The 17,087-nt window shown below is 53.6% G+C and overlaps 4 protein-coding genes across 15 annotated transcripts; 2 read left to right on the top strand and 2 right to left on the bottom strand.

Annotated features, from left to right (window-relative positions):
* HSCB (HscB mitochondrial iron-sulfur cluster cochaperone) lies at window positions 1-2,638 on the top strand. 7 transcript variants are annotated; one of them, XR_015730247.1, is made up of 7 exons: window positions 1-220; window positions 302-398; window positions 472-561; window positions 645-789; window positions 899-946; window positions 1,169-1,368; window positions 2,030-2,638. XR_015730247.1 is itself a non-coding variant. In XM_060692016.2 (6 exons), exons 1-6 carry the CDS (start codon window positions 39-41, stop codon window positions 2,056-2,058), a joined length of 591 nt encoding a protein of 196 aa, XP_060547999.1. In that variant the 5' UTR covers window positions 1-38; the 3' UTR covers window positions 2,059-2,638. The 7 variants fall into 7 exon arrangements, 4 of the variants coding, with proteins under 4 accessions (XP_060547999.1, XP_060547997.1, XP_060548000.1 ...); XR_015730249.1 differs by having other exon boundaries at window positions 39-220; window positions 899-924; XM_060692016.2 differs by lacking the exon at window positions 1,169-1,368.
* Window positions 2,190-9,867, bottom strand: LOC117672314 (solute carrier family 2, facilitated glucose transporter member 11-like). 6 transcript variants are annotated; one of them, XM_034428990.3, is made up of 12 exons: window positions 9,734-9,867; window positions 8,627-8,725; window positions 7,071-7,122; window positions 6,570-6,694; window positions 6,241-6,370; window positions 5,998-6,146; window positions 5,481-5,668; window positions 4,971-5,081; window positions 4,773-4,874; window positions 4,488-4,560; window positions 3,744-3,871; window positions 2,190-2,597 (listed from the first exon to the last, which is right to left on the bottom strand). In XM_034428990.3, the coding sequence occupies exons 3-12, from the start codon at window positions 7,088-7,090 to the stop codon at window positions 2,397-2,399; spliced, it is 1,227 nt and encodes a 408-aa protein (XP_034284881.1). In that variant the 5' UTR covers window positions 7,091-7,122; window positions 8,627-8,725; window positions 9,734-9,867; the 3' UTR covers window positions 2,190-2,396. The 6 variants fall into 6 exon arrangements, with proteins under 6 accessions (XP_034284881.1, XP_034284875.1, XP_034284877.1 ...); XM_034428984.3 differs by having other exon boundaries at window positions 7,071-7,231; window positions 9,734-9,861; XM_034428986.3 differs by having other exon boundaries at window positions 3,744-3,799; window positions 7,071-7,231; window positions 9,734-9,861.
* On the top strand, window positions 9,852-12,771 carry CCDC117 (coiled-coil domain containing 117). The gene is made up of 4 exons (XM_060692013.2): window positions 9,852-10,216; window positions 10,324-10,473; window positions 10,553-10,705; window positions 10,878-12,771. Exons 1-4 carry the CDS (start codon window positions 9,852-9,854, stop codon window positions 11,131-11,133), a joined length of 924 nt encoding a protein of 307 aa, XP_060547996.2. The 3' UTR covers window positions 11,134-12,771.
* Window positions 12,772-13,870: 1,099 nt separating this feature from the next.
* On the bottom strand, window positions 13,871-16,007 carry XBP1 (X-box binding protein 1). Its single transcript, XM_034428996.3, has 5 exons — window positions 15,521-16,007; window positions 15,348-15,444; window positions 15,143-15,247; window positions 14,862-15,067; window positions 13,871-14,738 (listed from the first exon to the last, which is right to left on the bottom strand). The coding sequence occupies exons 1-5, from the start codon at window positions 15,799-15,801 to the stop codon at window positions 14,552-14,554; spliced, it is 876 nt and encodes a 291-aa protein (XP_034284887.3). The 5' UTR covers window positions 15,802-16,007; the 3' UTR covers window positions 13,871-14,551.
* Window positions 16,008-17,087: the final 1,080 nt, after the last annotated feature.

Below are 17,087 nucleotides of genomic sequence, written 5' to 3'. Positions count from 1 at the left end.
GGGGCGGGGCCTGCCTGCCTGCCAGTCAGCCGGAGCGGATGTGGCGGCGGGCGTTGCGCGCGAGGGCCCCGCGGCGGGCCCGATCCCAGGCGGCCGGGCGCTGCTGCTGGAGCTGCGGGGCCCCGCTGGGTTCGGGGGCGGCGGGGCCCGGCTTCTGCCCCTCGTGCCGCGCTTTGCAGCCGCCGGAGCCCCGCGCGGACCTCTTCGGGGTGCTGGGCTGGTGAGGGGCGCTCGGGGCCTGGGGGGTGGGGTGGGGTGAGAGGGCGAGGAGGCGCCCGTTGACGGTCCCTCCTCCCCACAGCCCGCGCGGCTTCTCCGTGGACCTGGCCCGGCTCCGGCAGCGCTTCCTGGCCCTGCAGCGCTCGCTGCACCCGGACCGCTTCAGCCGCCGACCGCAGGTGGGAGCCGGTAGGGGGAGCGGGGCGCTGGGGCTGGGCTGGAGGACCCCGTGACCCCCTCCGTGCCTTGCAGGCCGAGCGCGGCTTCTCGGAGCAGCACGCCGCCCTGATCAACCTGGCTTACGGCACCCTCCGCAGCCCGCTCAGCCGCGGCCTCTACCTGGTAAGGTGGCGGGACTGGACGGGGCGGCGGGATGGGGGGCGGCGGGGTCCACCCTGAACCGCGCCCTCTGCTCCCCCCCCCAGCTGGAGCTGCGCGGAGTCGAGTTGGCGGCGGGCAGCGATGCGGAGGCCGAGCCCGGCTTCCTCGCCGAAGTCTTGGAGCTGAACGAGCAGCTGGCGGCCGCGGACTCGGAAGCGAGCCTGGCTGGGCTGGAGCGCCTTCTGGCAGGTGGGTGGGAGCCTCTGCTGCCTCGGGCGGCGGGAGGGGAGGCTCCTCTGAGCTCCCCTGCGAGGGGGCCGAAGGCTGCGTGGCTTCCTCCTCCTCTTCTCTCTTCCAGCAAAGCAAGAGGCTCTTGTGCAGGAGGTGAGCAGGGCCTTTGAGCAAGGTAGGAGGCCAGGTGGGCCACTGGAGCGTTGAGTGGTCTGACTGCAGGCAGGTCGGCCAGGGCATCCCACTCTTGTTCCTCCACACAGCCATGCGGGTTCCTTAGCATCAGCCATTTCTCCTGACTTCCTTTCCAGAGTTTTTCCCTAAGTTCCCACCGTAGTACGGGGCCCTGGGGAGTTCCGAATCAGTGTTAAGGCTTGTTCCGGTCTTGTAATTCCAGATGACCTTCACAAGGCCAGAAGACTCTTGGGCAAAATGAAATACTTTGCGAACCTAGAGGAGAAGGTGAAGGAAAAGAAAGCCCCTTCTTGACCCCTCACCCTGTTTAGGGCAACCCGTGATGCATTTTGGCTTGTTGCTTCCTTGACACGGAACCACCGAGGAAGGAGACATTCGGGGACTGAGGGAAGGGGAGGCCAGGTAGCAACCTTGTTCTCTGCTTGGGGGCCTGAAAGAGAAGCTGCCTGTGAGGGAGCCCACAAATCAAAATAAAGGCGCTCTGGGGATCCATTTCGGTTTGTGTATATGAAAGGCGCTTGGCCAAGATGGTGCCTACTTCTTGCGTCTCCCTTGGCAGAAGTGGGCCAACCATGCTTGGAGAGACTTTTTACTGCCCTGCAGGATGGTAGACATTAGGGCAGGGAAGCGGGTGCCGTTTGCCCCACCATTACTCCCTGCAGCCGGGAGTCTAGAGCATGCTGGGGTGGATTCACAGAGGTTGCTGGGACTAAAAGGGAATGTGGTCTGCCCAAAACCGTTCAGGAAAGTTTATCGTCGCATGTGCCCTGAATGCCATTTGAGTGGCTTCGCTCAAGGACTACAAACAAGATGTGGGGTCCCTTCCTGATACTGGGGTTCTCACAATGTTAATTTTACCAAGTTGTGCATATTTTATAAGCCTCTATTTCCTTCATGATTTCCTAATTAAAATGCTGTGAATTTTTATTCTGCCCAGAGAACTACCCAAGAGCTTCCCATATTATAAATAACATATTTTATATGGAGTGCTATTACCCTAACATGTATTCTCCGATGTGAGCCTCTCCCTCTTGATTTTCTCTCCAACTGTTGCTGTTTCTAGCATGTCCCTACTGTGTGCAACAAACCTGATCGGTGAATGGTGTTTTGGAGGCCAACTGCCATGTCGGCCCTGCCAACTTTACTCCCAGCAGCTCTTCCTGCATTCATCCCCTTGACTGGCACGGCTCAGCTATGTTCTAAATGTGAAGACAGGAGCCAGATGAAAAGCAGCCCTTTATTGAACAGGCCCTGCTCTCTAGAAGGTGGGGGTGGGGGGTGGATATCCTCAATGCACGGACTCCCCTGCCTTTTGCCAGGGTCTGCCTGGGTATCTGGCAGGCTCAGAGAGGTGCAGCTCCTCTGGACCCAGCCGCCTCTTGGAGAGCCTCTTGGGATGGCGTCTTGATTGCCCAACTCCAAACCAGCTCTTAGACCTCTAGGCAAAGCTGCTGTCTCTCGTGCGATTCTTCATCCGGCTCTTTGGCTCTCCTGAAGTTGAGCTTGTGAAATTCTCTCTTAATTTCTAGAAAGGTTTTGTTCTTCGTCTCGGGAATAACACAGAAAATGAAAGTGGCCACTGCGCTGCATTCTAGCAAAAACACAATGAAGCAGTATTGCTTCAGGCCTTTCTGAAAAAAGCAAAAAAGTAAAAAGTGAATGACCACAAAAACCTGCAATGACTTTATTTTATCCATCCCCTCTGGGCAAGTTGGACTAGTGTTAACTCTAGTCTTTGGCTACAGCCAGCCAAGCCTCCTGTCCTGGTCCAAGGCATCACCTCAAGCTGTACAGAGGCATCACAATGGGGAGAAGGGGGGAGTGTCACTGAAGACACATCAGGCAGTATGCATTCCCATTTCTGCAGTGGTATTTCACAAATATGTTTTCATTAACCTTCTTGTCAAACTTCTATACTGAAATTAAGAGCGGCTTCTAACAGAGCAGAAGGGAGACCTGGCTCTCCCAAACCAAAACCTTTCTGTCCCCAGATGGCACAATAGCCTTTTTCAGGCCTCCTATCAGCTGCCATCTTATTATGCTTCCTTGTGCTTTGTTGCTATGCAGTGACAGACTGCCATGAACTCTCGGGAGGGGAAATGCTTGGGGAAACAAAAGTAAGTACCACTTCAGTCACCCAGCTGGAAGGAGGTGTTCGCCTACCAAACTCTGCTTGGACTAACCTTTAGGAAAACATCTTGCCTGAACCAAATTGGTTGCACTGGAGTGAGCAATGAGAGACAGTTGAAGGAGAAAAAAATAAGAGATTTTGGCAAGAAATTTTCAGTTTTGGCTTTGCACTACTGCAATACACTTGAATTTTAATAACCTATATACCTTTCCCAACAAACGGAGCCAAGGATCGGTTAGGGTTTAAGTGATGGCTGGAACGACACTTTCCTTGAAAGAGATAAGGGCCAAAGCAGATCCTTTTTCTCGGGTGTCGAGCTTCAATTCACTTTATGCCCCACTTTGCAAAGCAAATGATCATAGGCTGAATATTATTTAAACTTGGACCACCTCTTGATAATCAAATATCTAAAATCATCTCCACAAAGTATAGAGTCATAGAATAATAAGGCTGGAAGGAACCTTGGAGGGCTTCTAGTCCAACCCCTTGCCCTGGTGTCGTTTCCTCTGAAGGTATGCAGAGGAAGTGTTTTGATCATGTCAACCCCTCACACCCCTGGGAAGCTTCAGCTGGGGATGAAGTCAACCACAAGAGATGGCCCAAAGCACAAGGCTGGAACCAGAGTCTCATAAAAGGACCAACCTACCACAACAAAGGGGAAGAGCATGCCAACAGCGAAGAAGCTCAGCCAGCTCATTGATCCTGCAATGGTGTAAGCGGCAGGGCGTGAGGACTGCATGAACAATTCGGTTGTCAAAATGTTTGTCACACCACCTGAAGGAAGGGGCCCTTGTTAGACAGAAGGAGTGGACGTGAATTATGTAAGAGGAACGGTGCAGAGGACAGAGGGTAGAGTTCAACCTTCTGGCAGGCATGGTGAAACAAAGCAGAAAGCTAACAGATTATGGGTTTGCTTGTTGGGGGACATTTACTTCAGGTCTATGCAGAAAGATGGATGAAGCATGTTTTTTATTACAGAGCAGAGCAAAGAACTTCAGTAGCTGCCATCTTGGGCTCATCAGAAAAAGTTTTGAATAGAGGTGTCTGAAGACACCTTGTGTAAATCCATCTGGCCAGTGAACACCTTGGAAGGTCATTTCCTACCCACCTCTTAACTCCTTAGGCAAGCATGCAAAAGCAAATATTTATTATAGTCAGACCAGCATAAATGGATGCATACAGTACCTCCAGGTTGGGGATTTTAAGATTATATAGGACAGATGTGGCTGTCAGGCTGAAAAAACACCAAGCAACAAGAGCTCCTGGTTTGGTCCCCCCCTCCCTTTGCAAACATGGCTGCCTTAAGACAGGCCTCCTCAGCCTCTACAGGCAACTGTCAGACCCTGCAGGCTTGCACGTGTGAATTTCACTGTAATCATAAAAGGGATACCTGGTCCAAGGCCAAAGCTCAAGATGAAGGCAAATATGCAAGCCATGCTCAGATATGGTGCCCATGCATACACCTGAGGAGAAAGCATAGGACAGCAAGTTACGTATTTCCTAACTAGTGGAAAAAGTCTGTGAGCCAAGGTGGTGGTGGCATTGCTAGTGCTATGCCGGTAGTAGGTGATGCTCAGCATTTACAGCCACTGTTGCAAAACCTCCTGCAGGTGGGTGCAGTGAGCAATGGGCACGCTCACCCCCTTAGCTGGAAATGGGGAGGTTCCCCAATTACCTGGAAGGTCAGGGAGATGGTCAGGATAATGCACCAAAGCATCATAAGACAATAGCCTCCCAGGATCAAAGCTCTCCTCCCCAAGGATTCAACTAGCAAACCCTGCAGGAGGAGGAGGAGGAGAGTAAAGCTACTTGCTCACTCAGTGAGAAAAGAATCCCTTTGTGGCCACGCGGAAAGCCTGATTCTACTACTTACACAGGTGAGGGCAGTGAGGCATTCACACATTCCTGTACCTAAAGTTACATAGGGGATCTTCTCGGGGGGAATCCCTGTCTCTGCAAAGACGTAACTGGCATAAAAGTAAATCTGAAAGAACAAAAAAATCAATAAGGGAAGACGCTGCAAGAGGATACCCGTTTCGCTTGCCAACAGGGCCACCAGCAGGGAACACCTCTGTCCGAGTTCATAGAACCAGCTTTGGATTGCAGCTCGCCAAAGACTGCGTTGTGACTAAACTGCATGGCCTCAGCTCTGCCTTTGAACTTTGCTGCCAATGCTCAGGAGGACATCCGACTCCCACACCTGCTATGTGCCCCCCGTTATCTCGGCCAGAGGTGCTTGGAGAGCAGCAGTTGCATGGAAGAGCTGAGCACCCAACTAAGATGTGGACAATTCCCATCCTGCTCTTGGTTCCAAGCTGTCAGGAAATCTGCCTGTGGCAGGAGCTGGACCGAGGCTCCTGACAAAGGGTGCCCTGGCACTCACTGCGTTGATCCCACTGAGCTGCTGGCCCATGGTCAGACAGATGACTGCAATCAGCTGCCAGCGGATGCTACGGTCGGCAAAGAGCTCCCAGGGCTTCTTTGCCTTCTCCCCTCCGAGGGCAAAGTTCTCTCTCTGGATGTCCTCCAGCTCCTTGTGGTAGCGCAGAGGACCATGGAAGCGCTTCAGTGCTGGGAGGAAAACAGGGTTCAGCCTCTTGGGGGGGGGGTGTTCAGGCCCACCTGAAGCCACTTGGCAGGTCCAGCAGGTTCACCTTCCGCAGCTCCTCCCTGGCTGTGACACTACTGAGATGAATGGGGATTGATTTGCCCAGAGCTCTCCCACCCCTAGTTTGTCCTACAGACATGGGCGAGATTCAGGAACATTTCTTTCTGGCTAAAACCCCGATGGGCAGAAGGAGCTGCTGGTTTGGAGCTGCTCCCTGGCCTGAAAGAATGTGCCCAGTTCCCTCTTGGAGGCTTGGGAGGCACAACTGCCAAAGGCTGTGGGCCCACTGTACCTTTGATACCCTTGGCCTCGTCCCCTCGGTCTAATAATGTGAAACGGGGACTCTCTGGAAACCAGGGAAGGCTCAGGAGTTGGATTATGGCAGGCAGGCCACAGCTCAAGAGCAGGAAGGGCCAGCATTCCTCTCCCCCCAGCAGCTCCCTGTGGGAAGCAGCACAAAGGCAGCTCTTCAGGCCCCTAGGCAGCCAACTGCCCCCTATGCTGGGGCCTCAGCGATCCAGAATTCAACACTCACCTTAGACCCATCACTTGCCCGGTCAAAATACCTCCTGTCAGGAAGATGGAACTGCCTATCACCATGGCCCCTCGAAGGTGTCTGGGGGCAGCTTCACCTATATAGAGAGGCTGCACACAGAGTCCAATGCCTGAAAACAGAAGAGGGTCTAAGGAGCAGGGTTTCTCCCATACATTTCCGAAAAGACTGCAGTGGAGAGGCTGCTGCTAATAGAAGGAAAGCGCCACTGTCCTCAATGAACAGCACACCTGGTGCAGGTTGGTCTCTCCCTGGAAGCACACGATTCATTAACTAGGGATGGATCCAGAGACAAAATCCAAATGCTTTACCTGTATTCATTCCGATCAGAAACCTCCCAATGATCAGCAATTCGAAGAGCCCCGTTGGGAAGCTGGCCCACATCAGGATAGCAGCAAAGAGGGCAAGGAGGTTATTCATCAGCAGAGCTCCTTTTCTGCCAAAGGAGAAGGGAGTCAGAAGAGCCACTGAAGAAGGGAATGGAGGAGACCCCGGAACAGGTCTTGACGGCTGCGAGAAGGTTGGCCAGCAGATAAGGCGGGTGGAGACTCTGGGTTTCCAAAGAGAGAAGGTTTCCTCCCTGCAGGGACTGGTGCATGGCTGCCATTTGCTCAGGCTCCCCTCCCTTCCAGCCACAGCACCGAACCCATCCCTGCAGTGTCTCTTCCCTGGAATGTCAACTCAGGCCAGGTAATCGCTCTCTGGCAAAGACAAAGGATAGACAGGGGCCTGTCCACTTTCTTCTACTCTTTGGAGGAGGAGGAATTGCTGAAGAGTAAAGGAAGCATGCCTCTAGGAATGATTACGCTCACCTGCCCAGCCAACCAGCCATGATGCCCCCAAGGTGAGCCCCAAAGAACCCGCCTAGGGAAAAAATAGAAGCAATGGTGGACCAGAGAAGAGTCAGCATGCTGGAACTCAGCTTGGTTTGGTAACGGCTCTGCCAGGTACCATTGAGGAACTTGTGGATGTGCTGAAAACCCAAAAGGAGAATAATGTGGGGGGATGGTAATGGTGGTGCTGCCTACTTCCCATCACCAGTATGGGGCAAGCGTTTCAGCCTCCTCAGCTAAGGGTTTTACACAGGCTGCCTGGGAGACACACACCCTCAATCGGAAGCAGAGCAGCACAACTCTTGGCAGAAAGAGGCCAAATGAGTTGCTAGGAATCCGCCTCTTTGCTTCCTTCCCCATCTTGGAGACCGAATCTTTGACATGCCCCACCTGCTGGCTGGGGAATTCTGGGAGGTGGAGTCCCCAAATTCCTTAATGGTGGAGGTCGAGAAATACTGGGCTAGAGATGGCTGCAGACACGTTCAGGGAACAGTCAGCTGCCACCGAAAGATCTAGCATGCTATGCGCCCAGTCAGTGGGTAGAGAATGGCCATGGACTCCTTCCACTTCTTCCAGAGGTCCTGGCTGCAGAGGGCCTCTTTCTGAGGAGATTCCTCGCCCCTCTTCCTGCATTTCCTGGGCTTGCTAGATGCGTCTCACAGAATGAGCCCTGAGGCAGCCTCTGGATTTCAATGCTGTTTTGGGAATTGTCTGTTTATTAGCCACCTGTCTGAAATGATATAGGGTCTCCTGCTTAAGCAGAGGGTTGGACTAGAAGACTTCCAAGGTCCCATCCAGCTGTATTAGGATTGATCTCCTGAACTGCAGCTCAGCCTGTCAGTCTCCATCGCAGTGTGAACTATGCATACACATGTGTTTAGCACATGCTGTTGTCCCTCCATGGTTACTTTTGTTTTTAATTGTCTTAGGAAGCATGAAACACTGCATTAAATCAATCTTGCAGAGTTTAATTAGTGAGGGAATCAGCTGATACAGGAAGAGTCAGCTGCCTTGGCACCAGACCCATTTGTTGCTCTGATCTTTACTCCAGGGAGGCTTGTCAAGAAGTGCTGGGACTGGGGGAGTAGGTGTTACTCTGGGAAAGGATGGCATCTCACCGCTTGGCATTTCTCCCCCAAAATGGCTAGATGAACCAGAATGGGGGACCATAGCAGAAGGGGGTTCAGTTGCCCTGCTAATGATGCCCACACAGTATTCTTGACAATGTGGCAGATATTTGCGTCTAAGCCTTCCGGGACCACATGTCTCTTGCATCCAGGCAGAGCTTCACTTATGTGGGTCCTGGCAGCCATTCCATACCTCCTGCCATTTCCTTCATCATCAGGGAATGGACCTTGAGCATTTTCAGCCCAGCTGGACATGGAGCCTTTTTCAAATAAATAATGGACAATGGGAAGTCTATGCTGGTTCATGCACCCTTCCACCCTGCTTCCTCTGAGTTGGGTAAGTGTGAAGAGAAGAATCTACAGCAGAGCAGCCACAAATAGCCCTTCAAGATGCTTTGGAGGTCTTACCTGAGTGGGGGCACTAATGAGAGAAACATTATATCCGTACTGAAAGGTCCCTCCAATGCCAGCTGCACACACGGTACCAAGGAGGGTCCAGGTTGGGAGCTATAGAAAGAGGAAGTCCCAAATGCCATGGTCAGGGAGGGCTGGACTACTGGAAACTAGCAACCCTGAGTGCCCCATTCTGGCTCAAGCAAAATATGTTTGGGTTTGGCAGATCATAAGATTGCCAGACCCGTTGGGAGCCGTGGGTGGGTGCATGGGATGGGGGAGGGTAAGCCTTTTTTAAAAATCTGAGCTATTGTTTTCCCCAGCCAAGGAAGAAGCTTCAGGAGAAGGAAATCACAGCTTGTGGGTGGACCATCAGTAACAGCCAAGGGTCTGAACTACAAAGTAGAAAGTAACTTTTTAAAAATACATTATTAAATGTTAAACAAATATTAAGTCAAAACAGAAGCAAGCAAACAGAGCAACTAATCAGTGGAAGAAGATCATGCTGTTATTTCTTCTCCCACTCTTTGTGGTAGTTTTTTTCCTACTCAGCAGCAACCGTCATACTCCTTCCCATACTAGCTCTCCTCCTGGATCAATCTAGACTAAAAGTTGGACACCCAAATCTCTTGCCTTTTCATACATGTTTGAAACTCCTTTGGCTACTGGAGTGGGGGGAGTTCTTGGATGGCAGGCAGAGCAGGAGGTGGAGGCAACCTCCCTTTTACCACCCGTTAGAATATTTTTCAAAGGAAAAAAGGTGAGAAGGTGGCAGTTAAGAGGTATTCCCCCTTAGAAAATCCCAAAGCTTCTGTCAGGTAGGTATGTTCACTGCCTTGAGTTATACAAAGTCATAAAAGTCAAATAAAGGGACAGACCGGGCAGCTTTGACCGAGTCCACCCCACCGCCCTCCATAAAACCCGGCTGCGGGTCGCCCGAAACCCCAGTGCTGCGGCCGCAGGACGGCTCCGATGCCGGCCGGGGAACGGGGCTGGAAGCTCCCGGCGACCCGCAGCCAAAGGAGAGGGAGGCTCTCCCAGCGACGGAGCTCCTCGGGCCGCTCGGAAAGCAACTAAGCGCCGTCCCGCCGAAGAGCAGCGGGGGTCTTCCCTCTCCCTCACCTGGCGCCGGGGACTCCGGTGGGCTCCGGCCCTGCGGACCAGCGGCTGCCTTTCCATGCTCGCCCTCCGAGCCGCCTGAGCTACATACAGCCAGCCAGCCGGGGGAACAGCGTGTTTTATGCCGGCCCCGCCCCCTCCTTGTCCTCCCCCCGGCACGTGCAGCGCCTACGACTCCCGGCAAGCCACGCGCGCGCGTCCGTCACCTGCCGGCGTCTGCGGCGCATCTGGATCACGTGCCCGAGCCCGTCCGGCGGCCTGGCGGCGGCACCCCTCACGAACCCACAGCCGAGCGGCCGGCAACGCCATGGCCTCCGGACCGCTGCCCAGCGCCTTCCCGCCGCTGTCCCCGCGGCTCCGCGCCCGCCGCCTCGCCGCCTCGGGGCCGGCTAGACCTCCGCTCGGCGCACGGGCCTCGACGGTCAGCCCGGCCTACGCCCCGCCGCGCGTCTGGAGGAAGCACCGGTTGGAGGAAGAGCCGGAGGGGTGAGCGGGGCCGGGCCCCAGGCAAGCAGGCAGGCAGGCAGGCAGGCAAGCAGGCGGGGTGCCCGCCGCGGCGCCGGGTGCCAGCCTCTTCGCTGTTTCCTCCCCAGGTGCCCCCCGGGCAAGAAGGCGGCGGGGTGGCCGTGCTGCTCGGGGGCGACCCCCGACCCGCCGGAAGCGCCCTGCGAGGAAATGGAACAGGTCGGGCCGGAGCAGCAGTGCGAGGCTGCCCGTCGGAGGCTGCAGGAGATCGAGGACAGGTGAGCCGGCTGCCCGCCCGCGATAGAGGCCGCCCTCCACCCGCGCCCCTCTCACGGGGCTTCCTCCTTTCCCCGCCAGGATCACCGAGGAGGAGGAGGAGGAAGAAGAGGAGGAGGGACCTGCAGGCCGGCCCGAAGGCCACCTGCCCACCCTGGTCCTGTCCCACACCCTACAAACCGGACTGAAGCAAGATTACGAAGGAACCTTGACCAAAAAAATCATTGAGTCCATGTACGTCTAGCAGTGGCTCCAACAGGGAAGGGGGGAATTGAATCCCTGCCATCTTACCAGCTGCCCCCTTGGGTGTGGTAGCACCCCTGCCCCAGAGGAGAGACCCCGAGCAGCCTGGGCAAGGGCTGCTCCCCAGAGATTGATTTTGACCCTGGTGCTTTCTCTCTCTCAGGAGCCGTCCATCAATGGAGCTGGTGCTTTGGAAGCCTCTCCCTGAATTTCTCCCTGAAAAAGGAGGCCTGGCTTGTATTAAGAGCTACAAGCCATTGGTCACAGAAAGACGCCTTGGAAAGCTAGCAGCCCTGGAAGCTGCCTTTCCCTCACAGACAGACAAATTCCTGACGCAGTCTCAGCAAGCAGAAATGCCCTTGACTCACTTCGGGGCAGTTGGATCAGGTGGGCCTGCGGAAGAAGAGATGGAGCTGTAGAAGAAGGGAACAAAGCAAGTTGCTTTACCTTTACTTTCTGGACAAGCAGAGATTGAAAGATGCCGTTCATTAGGAATCCAGGGGCTTAGTTATAAATCTAGGATGCGGAGAAGGCACTTGGGGCTCCTGAAAATAAGCTGGCTGGTTCTTTGAATGCACCTTGTCATCTTTTTACACAGTGAGATGTCCCATCCTTTATGCCCATTAAGCCTGAAGCCTTGTTTTCTTGGAGCACCAGTCTAGAGTTTGGATCTTTTTAAGAAATTTGATTGCTTGTGACAAATACAGCATTCATTTCTGCTACAGCCTTTCAAAGTTTGAGTTGAGTAGGCAAACCTGAAGTTCCTTTGTTCTAGCAATTGACAGGAAATGTCTGTTCAGGCATGGGGATACAGATCCGTCTTCACCAACTCAAGATCAGTTGGTGGCATTGACTTGCAGACTGTTGTATGAACAGAACATGTGAACCATTGAGCCAGGAGTGATTCACATTGGCAAAAGCCCTCTGTGCCCTATGGTTCCTCTCTTGAGAATCTCAGTGGGCACTAGTAACATTGAGGGAAATAGATCATGGTTGTGCCAACCTAGCTGAGCACAGCTATTGGTAGATAATGTGCCACTTACAACATCAGACTGCCTAAGCTGTCATATTATGCACTTTTTAGCTTCTTGTGTTCAAGGAGCCAATTGGCAGCCTAGTGCTCTGAAATTCTTGCAGCACCACTGTAAATGAAAATTATTGCAGGAATGTTTATGTATAGGAAATAGTTTTCCTAGGAAAAGCTCAAGTTTTGCACACTGCCTTCGAGAAAGCCAGGAAAGGCAACCTCAGTTGATTTTTTCCCCTGTGAAGGAGGACAATTGAAAGTAGCTTGTGCATTTTGAGTTCCATTTTAAATTTTCTGCAGATACTTTCTTGGTTCCAAAATGTATTAGCTTTCATAGCTAATAATCTTGTTTAAACTTAACATTGTGCAGATCTCAGCAAATCTATTCTGATGTTTACAACTCAGTTCTTTATATTGCTACTTTGTGAAGTTGCCTCTGCTTTTAAATAACCTTTTCATTTAGCAAAAGCCTTTGTGCCTCTCTTCTGTTTGAGTAGCAAGCCCGTGTCACTCTAAAAGCTTGTAATCTTAAATTAGGGAAGGACCCAGACAGCCCTTCTGTGCGCAGAGATCAGAAACCAGCTCTCCCAGGGAGAGCATAGCAAGTGCCAAGCAACCAGAGTGGGAATTGGCTTTGCCTACATCCTGAAAAACCCAAATCTGACTTTTATCAGAGCTGTTTCAGGTTAATGTTGGTTAGATTTTGCTTTGGTGTAAGAAAGGAAAAAAGGATGTCTGTTTCTTCAACTGTACATAAAGTAACATTCCCAATTGTTGGATTGGCCTTGAAATTACCTTCTCCTTCATTCGAGGGATTAAAAAAATCTTTTGAGTGTATCCAAAAGTGTAATTTTTTTGAGGGCTAGATGGACACCCACTGGTGGAACAAGAATTGCTTGAGAGATGGGAATTTTGGGAGTGTTTTTTGTTGGATAATTAATATAGACACCAGCAACACTGCATTGTGGTCTGTCTGCCATTGGGCCAAATCACAATTTGTATGTCAATAAACATTTTTTTTTAAAAAAAATTGTAAAATGATGTACACTGCTAACAAGTACTAAAGATTTGTCAATACCTTTTACTTTACTTTGCTGTAATCAATTGAACTCAGTGGTTTTGTGAGCTGCCAGGGTGACACTTTCAGAAAGTCCTGAGGTAATCAAGCATTTTAGTCTATAGCCAAGGAGTAGTTGTACAGAGAGACCCTCAGTGGAAATCCCAAAATGATTTCAGCTAACCCTTTTCCACACCTATGCAGATAAATGTCACACGACCCTCCTTAGCACTGGAATGACAATTTAGCACTGTAGCCTTCTGTTGCTCAACTTGTGGAAGCTTTAGCTAGGTGCTTCCTATGGTTCCCTGGTTCAAATGAGAACTTTCCTTCCTGCTTCTGTAATATTTGGCAGGTCTGTAACTAGCATTCCATCAGTGTAAAATTGAACCACTTTCCACTTAAGGACATTCAAGTATACAATTGGGCAACAAGCATTCAGAGAGACAACCCCTATAGTAGAAGGAAGATGGGAAGAAGAAAACTTTGTGTGTTCTGCACAGCTGCTACTTTTGTGATGGCTGGCCAAGGTTTAACCTTCCCTAAATTTTGCACACACCGTAGTTTAGATTGCCCTATTTCAAGTAATAGTTTATATGACTAAGAATGCATGTGTATTTAAAGGTAAAGGTTCCCCTCGCACATATGTGCTAGTCATTCCCGACTCTAGGGGGGCGTGCTCATCTCCATTTCAAAGCCAAAAAGCTAGCGCTGTCCGTAGACGTTTCCTTGGTCATGTGGCCGACATGACTAAACGTCAAAGGCGCACGGAACACTGTTACCTTCCCACCAAAGGTGGTCTCTATTTTTCTACCTGCATTTTTACATGCTTTCGAACTGCTAGGTTGGCAGAAGCTGGGACAAGTAACGGGAGCACACTCTGTTATGCGGCACTAGGGATTGAACGGCTGAACTGAATTATTTCAAGATAATTGAACTAGTTTGCCAAATAATATGAATGGCAGAGTTTGTGCAGAACCTTAAAGGGACCAATTCATTTCTCCCCCCCCCCTTTTTGAATGATCTTCCACTGTTACCTCCCTCCCACTTTAGAACAAAGGTAGGAAAAATATCACTTGCTCTGCCTTTTAATTACAGCAAATTTTAAATATCCTGCAGGAAAATAACTTTCAAAAAATACAGTATGTGTATATTTACATAATATCTGACCCCACCGCCTTTATTTACACATTGAAGCTACTGAGAGGGATTAGCGATTTCTCCCTAAGCAGGATCCCTTCTTTCCAACAAAGCTGACTTGGAAGGGCAATGGAACACCTTGATGAGGCAGGTGCCAGGCAGAGGCGACATACAAAAAAAGCAATACTTAGGAATATGATGAAACACTTTCAAGAGGAACATTCTTCCAAAACACCTGTCCATCCAAGGGCTGTCCATAAGCTAAGCAGGTATCACACACTGATCAGCTGAGGAAACAGCTCCTTGGCAAAGGCCTCCTCCCAGCTGCAATCTGTGTCCACAGGAGAGGACAGGTCACTGAAGGGGGAGGGGGAGCCTTCATAACCCGAGTCACTGGCTGCATCCAGCAGCGAGGGAGGCCTCTGGTCTGAGGAGAGCAAATGGGAGAGGCCCAGGTCAGGCAAAAGGGTATCTGTAGGCTCCTCCTTCACAGAGATGGGGGCCGGCAGGGGAGGAGAAGCAACCACTTCCTCCAGGAGTGCACTGGTCTGGGTGGCCGCTTCCGATATGATCTCCAGGAAGAATGGTTTGGTGTATTCATGATCAAAGCGGATCAGTTCATTAATGGCATCTTGCCTGAGTGGTGCAGGCCCCAAGGAGGGACTGGTGGAGGCAGGTAAAGGAACAGCTGCTTCTCCACACGCTTCCTGCTGCAGCTTCTCAAAGGTTGCCTGGGAGCTGCTGCAGTGCAGGAACATGTCTGGGTCCAGACTGTCCAAAATGCCCAAGAGGAGATCAGACTGTAAGAGAACAGATACACACACACACCATTTTGCTGGTTAGGACAGGTGATTCAGAGGATCCCCCTGACATTTGCTCCTAGCTGGACCTTATCAGGAAGGGCAGCAGCTATTTTTACCCACCTCAGCATCTGAAGAAGCCAGGCTGTCTGTGCCCAGAGGGAGGCCACCTTCATCCTCTTCCTCCTCCTCTCCCCCACTGTGGAGGCAGAAGACTGCTGGGCCTGTCCCTTCTGCGGAGGAACACGTAGTCTAAGTGCTGCGGACTCAGAAGACCCGGTCTCTGCCCCCCCAGGGGCGATGCTTGCTGTCTCCTCCTGCGTTTCCACCTGCGGGGAAGGGTCCTTGGTGAGACGGGCGGAGGCAGGCGCCCTGGCCGGGCCCCTCGACCTACCGATCCTCACCTTCAGCGCGGGAAGTCCGAGCCGGAGACGCAGATCGTGGTTCTCGCGCGCCAAGCTGTGTGCGCGCTCCCGCAGGCGCCGGTTCTCGGCCAGCAATTTCTGGTTCTGCGAGAGAGAGGGAGAGAGAGAGGCGGTGAGGGGGCGCCCGACGGGACGGCCGCCCGGCCGCCCTCCCCACCCCGGCCGCCCGCCCTCCCCGCCCCACCTCGGCTTCCAGCTCGACGGCCTGCCGCTCCAGCTCGCCCATGCGCGCCTTCTTGCGGTCGCGAGCGCTCTGCGCCGCCACACGGTTCTTCAGCTTCCTGGAGGGGAGACAGAAGCGGGTGAGAGGAGTTCGCGTGGCGCCGCGCAGCGCCCAGTCCCCGGTCCCGGCCTCACCGGCGTAGGGCCTTCTCTTCCGGGCTGAGGTGCGCCAGGCGCTGCCGCTTACGGGGCGGCGGGGAAGGCGAGGGAGCCCCTGGAGCGGCCGCCGGAGCCGTCGATGCGGCGGGCAGCAGGAGGAGCCGCGGCGGCGCTGCAGGGCCCGGCAGCGGAGCCATCCCGCTGGCGCTGGCGGCCTCGGCCTCCCCCTCCTTCGCGATCGACGAGCCCCCGAAACGACCGGCTCCGACGGTGCGTCGAGCCGTCTGCGCTTGCGGTCGTCCGCGGCTCCCGCGCATATCTCACGTCGTGGCTCTCATTGATTGGCTGCCGTCAGGAGACACCCCCATGGGGACGCTTGCCGATTGGCCTCTGACAAGCACAGGCGGGGCGCGATTGCGTCAGGGGCGCCTGACGCAAGCCTCTGGCCTTCGCCGAGCGCCACGCTGGCCGCCCGCACCCGCGCAGCCGCAGAATGACGGCGGCGAGGGAGTTGGGGTGGGCTGGGTTCGTCGGTGCGCGCGAGCGTTTCCTCCCGCCCTCGGTTGCGTCGAGCAGGGCTCGGGCGGAACCCGCGGAACCGGTTCCTTCGAGGAAGCGGCGGCCTCCGCACATCCTGACTGGGCGGGGTTCCCTGTAGCCAGCGACGCGACCGGGCTTAGTCCGGGGAATTCCAGCTGGTTACGCACCGGGGACTTTTCGCAGCTCCCGATGTGTAACCAGAAGGAGAAGCCCAAATTAACCGCGTGAAGGAAAATACAGCGCAGTGAAGAGCGCAGTCACGTGCTCCGTGCGGGCGCAGCCGCTGAGCTTCGGAGTGGGAAATGCAGGCGGGTTCCTCACCCCGAACTCTGGCGGCCGTCACCCCGCTGTTGCCAGAGAGCGCTGTTGGACGGCTGCCGTCATAGCGGGAGGTCTGCCCGGATGCGGCCTTGTGCAGACCGAGACACGACCTGAGCACGCGGTCCGCCCCCCCCCCCCCGGGGACGCAACAGGCACGAGTCGGGAGCGCTTGGTCCTTGTTGCTGCGGTGGGTGGGCGCCGGGATCCTTCCGCGCTCCGACCAGCAGAAGGTTCCGACGAGCGAGCGAGAGGGAAGCGGCAGAGGCCTTAGCCTTGGCGGTCGCCAGCTGATGGTCCTCAGCCGTCGGATGCCGCCGCTGGACTTTGTCTGAAATGGGCGGCGGATCCTTGGAGATTAGTCCCGCTGCATAAGCAGGGATCTCTCTATATTCTAAGCCAGCGGTTTCAGAGTGTATTTTATTGAAAACACCACCCGTACTCCTGTGTGCTCTGGTTTGCTGTACTTGGCCCGCCATTTATGGTGCTTCAAAGGAGGTTTAAAAATTTGCAATATCTAAAGGGACCGGGGAAATCTGCCTAGCGATCTTGCAGCCCCAGAGCAGAAGCCACTTGATAGCCAACGCTGGTTGCCTGAAGCAGCTGAACACGGCTAATGGCACTTCTCCTCCCCTTCGCGGGCACAACCAGGCTTCTGTAGAAAGAGCCATTGCTCTCTGACAGGCTATCCGCCTATCTAATGTTTCCTCCAGGTATTTGCAGCCCGCCCCGTTTTAGTGGACTC

This window comes from Pantherophis guttatus, chromosome 17 (genome assembly GCF_059756535.1).
Source record: "Pantherophis guttatus breed Tessera chromosome 17, ASM5975653v1, whole genome shotgun sequence".
NCBI lineage: Eukaryota > Metazoa > Chordata > Lepidosauria > Squamata > Colubridae > Pantherophis > Pantherophis guttatus.
This window is presented reverse-complemented; position numbering and strand designations above follow the sequence as displayed.

Coding starts and splice junctions, on each gene's coding strand:
- HSCB (XM_060692014.2), top strand. CDS start 39: ATGTGGCGGCGGGCGTTGCGCGCGAGGGCCCCGCGGCGGGCCCGATCC. Junction 399..471: donor GCTTCAGCCGCCGACCGCAG/GTGGGAGCCGGT, acceptor CGTGCCTTGCAG/GCCGAGCGCGGCTTCTCGGA. Junction 562..644: donor TCAGCCGCGGCCTCTACCTG/GTAAGGTGGCGG, acceptor TCCCCCCCCCAG/CTGGAGCTGCGCGGAGTCGA.
- LOC117672314 (XM_034428984.3), bottom strand. CDS start 9,790: ATGGAAAGGCAGCCGCTGGTCCGCAGGGCCGGAGCCCACCGGAGTCCC. Junction 5,669..5,997: donor CGAGGCCAAGGGTATCAAAG/GTACAGTGGGCC, acceptor TTTTCCTCCCAG/CACTGAAGCGCTTCCATGGT. Junction 4,561..4,772: donor CCATCTCCCTGACCTTCCAG/GTAATTGGGGAA, acceptor CTTTCTCCTCAG/GTGTATGCATGGGCACCATA.
- CCDC117 (XM_060692013.2), top strand. CDS start 9,852: ATGCCGGCCCCGCCCCCTCCTTGTCCTCCCCCCGGCACGTGCAGCGCC. Junction 10,474..10,552: donor CTGCAGGAGATCGAGGACAG/GTGAGCCGGCTG, acceptor TTTCCCCGCCAG/GATCACCGAGGAGGAGGAGG. Junction 10,706..10,877: donor AAAAAAATCATTGAGTCCAT/GTACGTCTAGCA, acceptor TCTCTCTCTCAG/GAGCCGTCCATCAATGGAGC.
- XBP1 (XM_034428996.3), bottom strand. CDS start 15,801: ATGCGCGGGAGCCGCGGACGACCGCAAGCGCAGACGGCTCGACGCACC. Junction 15,445..15,520: donor GAAGAGAAGGCCCTACGCCG/GTGAGGCCGGGA, acceptor TCTCCCCTCCAG/GAAGCTGAAGAACCGTGTGG. Junction 14,739..14,861: donor TGGCTTCTTCAGATGCTGAG/GTGGGTAAAAAT, acceptor GTTCTCTTACAG/TCTGATCTCCTCTTGGGCAT.